We start from the raw sequence: 11384 nt of genomic DNA, 5'->3' as shown, positions 1-11384 counted from the left end.
CAGCACTCTTTTGAGCTAAATGCTAACCATGCTAATATACTCACAATAGCAATGCCAAGGCTGGAGTCTGTCATCAGACTCTTCCTGTCAGCCTGCGGTCATACCTGCAGCCTGAGTGCCTGACGGGCTGCCTCAGAGGCACTCAAAGAGAAGATCAGGTTCCACAGCCTTAGGTAACTTTGTAAACTTAAGTGTGTGCAACTGATTCTGTGCCTCGGGCCGTCCGCGAGACATTCTGCCTGAAGACATGTTGTATATCTATATTCCTGTTCTCTATAGGTACACAAACAAAAACACATATTAGGAGTGTACTCTTTACACTTGAAGACACCAAAAATGATTTAAAAAAAGGGCAGAAAGACCGATATACCCTAAAGACATACGCCACTTTGTATGAATTCATCTTCTGTGGATGGTAAATAGTCATGGAAATCGGTCTTGTTTTTAATGTGTCACATCATGGATCAAACTGCTCACCAAGTCTGACCAAAGTTAGAAGTAAAAAAGAAAGAAAATCAATAAAATAAAATTGATTATTTTGTAATTGTAAAACCTGGCTGGAGAGAACATCCAAGAAGCATCACAGTGATGCAGATATTTTAAAATAAAACAAATAATACTTTCAGATTGAGATGAACAGATAAAACCCAACTCTTAGCGCCACAGCCTTTTCTGGAGTGTATTTTTATAGTTCTTTTTATAGGCTTTGTCTGTACGATGGAAAACAGTCCATGTGGAGAGTGAACTAAAGTCTGATTTATACTTCTGTGTTGAATCTACGTGGTAGCCTAAGCCTACGTAGGTAGCCTGACATGTACCTCTTCAAAAATGTAACTACGCACCAAAACAACGCAACTGCGAGCGCTGTGATTGGACCTCTGGGTGGCATCCCATTTTTTGCATTTACAACATTTCCTGTATCTCCGCCATTGACAAAATTCTGCAGGCCCGAATAAATGTAAATGCTGCTCAGTATTTATCAGCTCCAACACTGTACGCCGAGTTTCAGTCGCCATGGTTTCAGACACCATGGTTTCCTCAAACAAGCAGAGAATGTGGCAGAACAGGAACATGGTAATATAACAGGCATAGAAATTGCATTGCCAACTAACGTTTTCAGGCTGATTATTGCGACGCTATAGGCAGACACACCAACGCACAAGTATGTAGTACTCACAACAGCGTAGGCCATTACGACGTAGTGACTCTGTAGATTCAACCCAGAAGTATCAACCATGCTTCAGTCCAACGTAATGCAATCCTGGATCCCGTTAGCTTTAATTAATATCTTTAAACAGACATATTCATTCAAGTGTAGCAATCTCCATTCTTATATTGTTTCTCAACATTAGATAGTAAAACAATCCTCCGATCCTATACTGCTAACCGCTACACTAAAAATCCCCTCCAAAAGTTGGCTGTTACTTCAGTTAGACGTTAGCCGATGTGTTCTTAGATTGAATGAGGTCCAATCTCCTCTTTTTCTTTCTTTATTCCTTCAAATAAACTTCTTACTGATAGCAGAGATCTGTGAAATCCACAGAGACGACAACAGCTACTGCAAAAGTACTTCACATCCAAAACCAAAAGTCCTATTTTCTTTAAGCAGCAGACACTTTGTTTGGGTGATGCGTCATCATATAAAGACTTTAAAGTGTATTGACACACAAATAAAAACACACACTTTCTGCACCGTGCATCATGCTGCAAATCATGGCCCGGCTCCTTTACATCACTCACAGGTTTGTGTGTTTTAAGTTTAAAACAATGTAAGTTGTTGTGATGTAGGAGGAGCCCTGATTGATGGATTGACGAGCTGACGCTGTGTTTTTTACAGTAAGAAGCGACAGGGACGAGTGGAATCAGATGCTGCTCTGTCAGAAGCAGATCAACATGTCAGAGGTGCCTAACTGCTGCATTTTATCACTTTATTGCCCATAGACCGGGGTGACCGAGGTGGTGGAGGGGTCAAGAGAACGTGAGAAGGGTAAGATGTGAAGGCACTTGAAGCTTCGTGTTACACTGTTGTTCATGGACACAAACTCTGCCAACGGGCTCTACCACGCTCGGGCTCAGGGGCCCAAAGGGTCAGGGGGGGGGGGGGGGGCCTTTGTTTGAGGAGACCCTTAACTAAGAAGTCAATGTAACATTCACACAGATACAAAACAAACACAAAAAAGGGAGACAAAACAACACACTAGAGATACAATGTGACAAAAAAGAGTCATGAATAGCAACACAAGAGATGTGAAATCTAGAAGAAAAGCAAAGGGACTTCAAAGAGACACAAAATAACTTAACAGAGATGCAGCCAAAAATTGTAGACATACTGCATGAGACACAGAATGAACCCCAAAAAGACAAAAATTTAGCCAAAAGTCTTCATTCACACTGCAGGCAAAAGTGACCTGTATCTGATTTTTTTTTAATTTGCTCCTATGTGACTCAGATCTGATTCTTCTATGACAGTGTGAACAGCACAAGTCAAGTGGAATCAGTCAGATTTTTCAAGTCAGATTTGAGCTGCATTTTCACATGTGGACTCCCACAGGAGTCCGATCCAGGACACATTTAAAAAAGCAACGAGAACGGCCAAACAAATACACGGCTCTGAGAGAAGATTTAGAATCTAGCATTAAAGCTTGCATTGTGAGCGCAGCCAAAGAGACATTAACCAACTACAAAGACAAACAAAACAACCTGACAGAGATACTGTTAATCACAATTACACACTAAAGGACCAAAGGCACTCAACAGAACTTAAAGAAACATACGATGAGTGTAAAAAGATGCCAATTGACTGCAACAAAACGCAAAAGTAAACAAGACACAAACTTGCACAAAGGCCCGAAAAAGGTACCAAAGCTTTTGATTCTATTTGAAACTGAGCCACACAGCGTTTGTGTGTGCACTAAAGAACAGTCAGATACAGACTGAAACAAACATCTTCCTTCTCTTGTTCACTGTGTTAATTAAATGTTGTGAGAGGAAAAGGAAACAGTCTCCTGCCCGTCTTAAGGATGTTGATTGCTTCTGATGAAGAGATGAAACAGGCCTTTTGTCTCTATGATTTGTTTCGGCCTCCTTTAACATGAGCTGGAAGTGTGACCAGTTAACATAAGATAAAAGAGATGTAAGGGCTGGGGGGGGGGGGGGGGGGGGGGGCAGGGGGGGTGCTCTTTAACACCTAATTGCCACACCCATAAGGCAACTTATGAGGCTACTGACCTTTAAATACAATGCTGCAGTGATGATCTGCATGATTTAGCGTCAAGGAGAGTTTCTGAATGAACTTGTTGCGTTTTCTTAAGAGTTTTACGTTCTTTATTTGTCTATTTATTGCATTTTGTTTTGCTAATCTTAAATTAGTTGAGTGTGTTCTTTTTTATCGCACATCTGCCTCTCCTATTAAATCATCATTAAGGGGTCGTGTTGCTGTGCCCACCCACCACAGCCTGCAGATTTCAGGGAGGGGACTGTGTGTCTCTACATTTAACCAGTGAGCAGCCTGATCCCGGGGAGACAGAGGGCTTTTTCAAAACCTGGACTAAACCCAAGCAGAGCAGCACGGAGCCGCACGGGGGTCCCTCACAGTCTGACTCGGGGATGTGGGAGAACATCTGAAATCAGCTTCTTCTTCTTTTTATAACAGGATGGATGTGGTTTTGACGCGCTGCGCGGATCTACTGAAGTCCTCACCTCTCAGTCAGCTGGATCAGGTTTTAGATAAATGTGAGGGGATTTACTGCTATTAAAGACTCTGCTGGTTTGGATGGACAGGTCAGGAGAGCTGGATTTATTTACCGCATCCTTGTGGGATTTATCTGCCTCAAGATTCCTGATCGGATGAACTAAAAGGGAGGATGTATGGAATAAACCAGCGCTGTATTTACATGTAAGACGACTTATCAAGCTGATATTAAAACACAACTAACATTAAATTACTTATATTAACAACTCATCTTACGTTTATTGTCCCTCCTGCAGATCGTTTCATTTTTTCGTGCTGTGGTGCCATGCTCAGGTAAGCGCATTACACTTTTGACCTTTTCTTTAGTAGGACAATGCAAAGATATACACTGAATGCGAAATTATAAAGCGGATATTATTCCCTTTATTTGTTTAGAAGTTTGAGGGAAAATCCATGTATAACTTGTTATACAAAATTGGCTCATTACATTTATTTTTTTAATATCAGATTAGAACGAAAAAAATTATGCATTTCATTTTTCCCTTTGCATAAAAAAAGGGGGAGAATCACCCGTCTCCTAATTTTAAGCAGTATGTGAGGACGCAGGGCGCAGTGACGGACCAGCTGAGCCGCAGACAGGTCCGGGTGTACCAGCTCTACAGCCGCACCAGCGGGAAACACGTCCAGATTCAGGGCAAAAGGGTCACCGCCACAGCTGAGGATGGAAACCTGTACGGTAAGAGAGCTGACCCCGGGTCACCCTGCGCCATTTAGCTGTGCTCGGTTTTTATTTTTGATAGGCCTATTTCACTATTCACGACTATATGTGTTATAATTACAGTGGGATTGGACAAGCCCCAGAGATCCTATTTTAAATAAATGCCACTGATCTTTAAAAACCCAGAATAATGGTTAAAACTGCCCCCTTTACTCTGAAGATATTGCTAAAAACGAGAGAGGAAAAACAAATAGACTTATAGCCTGTTTCTCAAGCGACTCGTTTGGTTTAAAGGTTTAATTCTCATCCCTATGAATGACTGTTTTTCAAAACAAAAACATAAAAACGGACAACGTAACAGAATTTATTTTAATGTTTCTCTACCAACAAAAATAAAAGTGACTCTTTCAAAAACGCATTTTTTCCGTTAATTTCTTTAGCATAAACATTTTTATAAACATATAAAACACTGGGAAGGACCATCAATGTAAAAGGCCTACAAATAAAACTCATAATGTAATTTGAATAGTTTGGTAGACCTTGTGAAAGTGAGGTAAGTTGAGTTTTTCATTTCCAGACGTGATTTTTGTCTAAATTTAGAAATAAAGTCGCAACCTGGGAAACTGATAGAGAACCTTTTTTAATAATGAATAGTGAAAATAAGCTTGTTAGACACTTATAACCCTTAGAGGGCGCTGTAACAAGGACATGTACCAATTTAGGTATAAATGCCCTAAAAATGTAAATCCTCAATCACACATAAAAAACTACGGCCAGTTTTACATGAATTGATAATATTTAACAAATCCTGAAAATAGCCAATACATAACTATAAGAATCAATAATGTTCAATAAGGATTACATTAAGGAATATAAATGTATGTCCATGTTTCAAAATCTTTAATCGTATTTAGCTTTTAGAGCTTGGATTTATCAGGGGGCCTTTGGTTCAATTCATTGTAAAAACAGAATTATAGTGATTGAATTGATGTTGTAGAACACACCACCATATGCATGAAAACGTTAAGAAAATGAAACTCAATATGAAATATGATCAGTGAAATCATCATTTTATTTATCGCAATGATTAAAAAACAGCATTTCCTGTCATTGAGCATGGCATACATACAAACAGTACTGCATCAAAAACCACAATATCAACATAACTCAAATAAATTAATATTTTTGATCAACCCTGTTAAGAATGAATGAACTCTGTTAGTTTAAATGATAAGTAGCTGCCTGAAAAAGACAAAGGCCTTATACATACGAGTTTAAAGACTTGTAATGAAGAAATAAGTTGAGTGTTTTGTTTCATCTAATACAAAAAAATGTCTCGTTAGTCGTCTTTGTAAACTCATGAACCTTCTCCCTGTTTTGAGCTGCCTTTTGATTTTTGCACCACTGTCAGCTGAAACGTAGTACAACCTGTAATAAAAGCCAGAGACATCTGCAGAGATTCATCAGGTGAAAACCAGTCGGTCCTCAAAGCCCCCGCCGGGGTCTGATGTCCTCAGGCAAACCAGCAGTTGGACCTCCAGTGTGCTCGTCCCTCCCTCTGTGAGCCGCTCTCAGGGCTGTATATGTTAATTCAGCTCCCTGCTGCATCCATGAAGCCATCGTCTGGCAAATTAACAGTTGATTAGGACCACTGCTTTGTCTGTGAAGCTCCAATACGCAAGGCTGTTGTGATGCCAATGGCCATCATTGACTGCAGGACAAATTCAATTGAGAATGTATATTCTGCTCTTTAATGTGGCGTGAAAACATTTGTGTAATCATTTGGTGTTAGAGGGTTAAAAGTCAGAGAGGCTTACCTTTATTAACTCAACAGTTGGTGCTGTCTGTGTGGAGTTTCTGCTCGGCCAGAGAGATCGCTCAGAGGACTTCATTTATCTTAACAGGTTGATTTGTTTAGATGTATGGAATGCAGATGAGTCTCAAAGTAGCTGATCAGAAATACTCTGCAGGTCTGATGTTGTGCAGCTATAGGAGCATCATGTCAAGAGGAAAATAGTTTAGTCCAATTTTGACTAAAATTAAGTGAACTTCCATATGACACAAAACTCCTTACAGTTTGAAAACATGTGATGTTTCTGTGTTTCTTTTGAATCCAGCTCTTTAACTCTCTCTCTCCTCTCTGTTTTTTCCCCCTGCAGCTCGTCTGTTCGTGGAGACGGACACGTTTGGCAGCCGAGTGAGGATAAGAGGTGCAGAGAGCGGGCGCTACCTCTGCATGAACCGGAAGGGGAAACTTGTGGGAAAGGTAGGATATTCACAAACACTTCTTGTCTGAGACCAAGAAGACTCGATGCATTAATACTGATCTGAAAAGTTTGGACTCAGTGCTTTCAGAAGAAATGAAAAAGCAGCTTGATGTTTAAGATGGCAAATAAGGCAGACATATTCTACAAGAAGACTTTGAAACCAATTATTTTAAAAAACGATCTTAATTAATAAAGTCAAATATTTAAGTCCCACTTCCCACGTGATAAACATTTCGGGGGATACTTTTTGAAGAACTGATGAAAACTATTTTCTTGCCCTTTAGTGTGACTCAGTGTTTAATGTTTTATTTTTAGCTAAATCTTTTTGAGTTGTTTTTTTCATCCTTGAGGTAAGCGGAAAACAAGTGTTTCTGGATAATCTTTCTGCATTATTGGATTTTCAAACCAGCTCTCACCTGAAATAAAACATGAATGATTCAAGCCCTTTTTCTTATACATGGGAAAGTTGTGCACTTCGCCCTCTTGTGTCTGCAACGGGTATTACAACAACAAAAACAGAGAAAATGCAACCGTCCTTCATTTTTTAAAACCCTTTAGAAAACAAAATCATTAAAAAAAAAAAAATGCATCCCTTTAAATCTTGATATTTTTACTTGCAAGAAAAAGTCAACATCCCATGTGTTTTACGGATTAAATAAAACTAAGACGCTAACTCTATGAGGAAAGATTGTGCAGGTGAATAAAGGAGAGCGAACTCTTGAAACAGAAAAACAAACCTGTCCCTCCTCTTGCCTCTCAGGGTTTCTGAGATGATTTAATAGGTAAGGCAGGTGTTTGAACCAGATCAGCTCTCAAACAGGCGGACAAAAAGCTCTCTGTGTCTCTAAGAAAACATTCTTCAGTACAACCCTTTCATTTCGGAGCTTTTTCAGAGGGCTGTGCCTGCATGGCTTCACCTTATCGGATCTCACATCCACTAAAACAAACACTTGCAGCTCCCACACTGAAGCTTCACTCCATTGTCATTGTGTTCTCATAACTTGTCCGTCATCCCAGGACATGATGTGCTGGAAACAAGGATCCCTCAGAGGACGCAGTGAGTGTCGCTCCCTCTTATTGGCTGACAGCGACGAGGGGAAAGTTCCCTCCCATCATGCACTGGTCATAAGTCAACGCTCGACTTCCTTCATGGAAATGGAAAAGATAGAATCACATATCTGGCTGTCATGACAAGTCATAAATCTGTTTGTCATCATGGTGGCATCCCCGTTTTTTATAACGAACAAAGCTTTTTTCGGGCGAGCCCAATGATGTTGGAGTTAGCAACTGTGGCTAAAACTTTTATTTAGTTGATATTTGACTGTAGCGCATTAATTAGGTGATCTTTTACTGCACCTCACCAAGGGTTTTAGTGCCTCTTTTAGAAGACTGCATCTGCTATTGTCTGTTTTAGAAAAAAAACACTTTAATGTTGACTTTTAATTTTAACGGGACACAAACAGTAGTCAACATGTAGTGAGGATGTTCTTTGAAGATTAAACGTTAGCTATAACATCAGCTTGTGTCAAAAATACTACTATTGTTCTGTTCTTTATTGCTTAAATACATCTTTACTTTTATGAAATCAAAGTCGGATTTTTCCTCTTTAAACTTAAGAACTTAAGATCATAAATTACTCTAAAATTGCTGTAATGTGAAGAAAAAAAAACTCCCAATTGGTTGAATTGAGATGACATGACTTGGATATCGCTACAGCTGTATGATGAAGAGCAGGACTAATACATTGGTTTGATTTGAAAATGATTAGCTGATATGCGCCAATTACCGATATATTGTTCCATTATGTGCAGATATAAAAACTTTAATTTTTTCAACGTTGGAAACTTTGATTAAGAAAAGGTGTCATCACATAGTTTGTCTGGCCGAAGAAGCTCTGGCTCAATTGTTTTTTAATACTCTTTGCATTGTCTGCAAAGCATCACAGATGAGCAGACTCCTGTCTGATCCCAAATCTGCTGAAAACATACACTGATGTAACATTTTCATTAAAAGCTCCTGTGAGGAACTTTTACTTTGAGTGGATTATGGCGTCTCCTGTGGACATTGTGCTACATTTGATCTCTTTTCTGATCTGGTCCTGTAGAGGTGAAAGTTTTGTTTTCTGAAGAAAAACCTCCTCTTGCTGATTTTTAACAGTCGAATATATCACTTGCTGTGACTCTTTGCTGTGGGAAAACTTCAGCAAAGGCTACTCCTGCAGCGTCCAGCTTATCATTTCATCTGACACCTACCCTGCGGCAGACTTCAAAAATCAGAAATGATCAGGCTTGTTGCTGATGGTCTTGTTTGCTTTAGTGGCTCATCCAGGGGCATCAAAAGTCAGATTAACAAAGTAGCCTTTTGATTATTTTTGCATTGTCAAATTGGTGCCAAATGGTTGCACAATGCACAGAATAAAGTGTATAAGTTATTCAGCTCATAAATGCATGCATACCACTTTAGTAAACAGAGAATTTTACCCTTTCAGATTGGTTTTGGTATCAAAAACTCCATATCAATGGGGCTCTTGTTTGTTGCAGCAGTTTTTTTGTTTGATTTGTACTTGAATGAAAGGATTGCAAACTTCTTACTGAATGTGCAATTAACTCAAACCTGTGTTCTCTCTCCTCGTGCAGCCCAACGGCCGGAGCAGGGACTGCATCTTCACAGAGAAAGTGCTGGAAAACAATTACACAGCCTTCCAGAATGCCAAGTATGAGGGCTGGTATGTGGCGTTCACCAGGAAAGGGAGGCCCATCAAAGCCTCGAGGACGAGGGAGAACCAGAGAGAGGTCCACTTCATCAAGAGGCTGCACACGGGCCCGCCTCCCTTCCCCAACACGGACCAAAGCAAACACTTTGAGTTCATCCGATTTCCGTCCACACGTCGCGCGAAGCGGAACAGGAAATCACGTACCTCTTCCTAACACGCAGAGACAGCAAAGGACTGATGACAGAACTGTGATATATGGAAGAAACAGATGCAGTTTTATTTTTGTATATTTTTGATAGGTATAATGTGGTTAAAAAGCCATAAATCTAAAGTAATATTGCTGTAAAATGATCACGTGTAAATACTGAAAGAGAGTAAAGAAGATGGGTTATATTTAATCCTCCTTTGTGTGTGTGTGCATGTGTGTATGTGTTTGTGTTGACTGGTGGGAGGCTGGGATGAGGGGCGTCAGTCACAAACTGCTGCATAACAAAGGCCAAACTGCATCAGATTTAAATCACAAGGCTGTGACAAATACTTTCCCCAGGCTAAAAAATCATGCTGTCTTAAAGGCAGGGTTGGTAATTTCCTCCAGATCCATTTTTTAAGATTTTGGTTGAAATTGTCTTTAGGTCCTGACAGAAATTAATAACTCATGTGCTCTGAAAAAGGAACAAAGAATATCTGTCATCTGTATCAGTTGTAAGCCTGTAAAAACTTTGACCAATGTCTGCCACGAGGTACCAATCTGATGAACCAATCATGAACCTCCCTGTCTCCCTGCTCGTTCTCTACCCCATGCGTTCACTAGCCAATACTCAAAGTGTGTCACTGATGACAGAGTTTATACTGGGAGTTTACTGACTGCTGAATGAGACAACATAGTTTCTACACAAAGCGAGCGATGAGCTGAGGTCTAGTTCTGGAGCAACGACAGTGAGGGGGCGTTTGAGGGAGCACAGAGGGGAGGGGAGGGGGGGGGGGGGGGGGTGTAGACGGAGCACTGAGGGAATGCTACTTTCAAAATCATGGTAGTTTTCGAAAATGTCCAACCCTGCCTTTAATATGGAGCCAAAATACCCTGATAGCACACAAGAAATATTTAATTCTTTCACATCAATCATAAACCCGACATTCCCCTTCAGATTGTGTCTTATTTTATTCAAGTTTTTGTAAGTATTTAGTGTGTAGTGTTTCACATTGTTTTGAAAATGTTCTGGGTGAATTCTCAGTTCTGATTGGCTGCAGGGTGTCCAATAATTACTGACCATGGACACAGCCTGTTCACCGCTCTATATTAATGCACTAATGTTAAGATCGATGTATTTACTTCAAATCATTGTTTGCATCAGATGAAAACTTTAGAAGATGGTACTGACAGTTTCAGGTATTATTCAAACCCTAAAGTGTTAAAAAGGAATGGGAATAAGGGAGTCCAGAATCATCTATTAATTCCTGATATTGGAGCCTGTTGGGCATTATACTTGACATAATGCATGCTGAATAGTGCTAATCATAGTAATGTCATGGTGCTGGCAGTGCTTCAGTTTTTTTTAGCTGATTTGATTGCAGTTAACTCTCTGCTGCGACTTTAATCTACAGTATCAATCAGCACTCTGATATGAGAGTTTTCAAAACAATAGAGAATAGGCATGTCATTTAAAAATCTAAAATGTTCTTTCTCCTAAATGTGGCCCTAATACTCCTTCGTAAAAAATATAGTTTTGTTATATTTTTTAAAATATATATATCTTAACATACCTACAGCAATCTTATACCCAAATGCTCTGATAGAAAACAATGAAATGGAAACAGAGGAGAACATTTCTTATGCTTGAGCTGAGTGTGATGAGTCTTAAAAGCGTGACTTTTTGTTGTGTTACCAGTTATACAGACTTCAATGACAGCTGCTAACAAAGACACAAAAAACAGTGAAGCTGACAGGAATGGCAGAGATTCAGAATAGAGTTAGTTACATATATGATGGCATTTTGC

The 11384-nt window shown here is 39.7% G+C and overlaps 1 protein-coding gene across 2 annotated transcripts; it reads left to right on the top strand.

Moving 5' to 3' along the window:
• The first annotated feature begins 3523 nt into the window (after positions 1-3523).
• fgf17 (fibroblast growth factor 17) lies at positions 3524-10294 on the top strand. 2 transcript variants are annotated; one of them, XM_061037428.1, is made up of 5 exons: positions 3524-3895; positions 3988-4024; positions 4283-4427; positions 6569-6675; positions 9313-10294. In XM_061037428.1, exons 1-5 carry the CDS (start codon positions 3864-3866, stop codon positions 9601-9603), a joined length of 612 nt encoding a protein of 203 aa, XP_060893411.1. In that variant the 5' UTR covers positions 3524-3863; the 3' UTR covers positions 9604-10294. The 2 variants fall into 2 exon arrangements, with proteins under 2 accessions (XP_060893411.1, XP_060893410.1); XM_061037427.1 differs by having other exon boundaries at positions 4250-4427; positions 9313-10293.
• Positions 10295-11384: the final 1090 nt, after the last annotated feature.

The sequence above is a fragment of the Labrus mixtus genome, chromosome 5 (genome assembly GCF_963584025.1).
Source record: "Labrus mixtus chromosome 5, fLabMix1.1, whole genome shotgun sequence".
NCBI classification, from domain to species: domain Eukaryota; kingdom Metazoa; phylum Chordata; class Actinopteri; order Labriformes; family Labridae; genus Labrus; species Labrus mixtus.
Note: the sequence above shows the minus strand (reverse complement) of the source record. Positions and strands in the feature narration are given on the sequence as shown.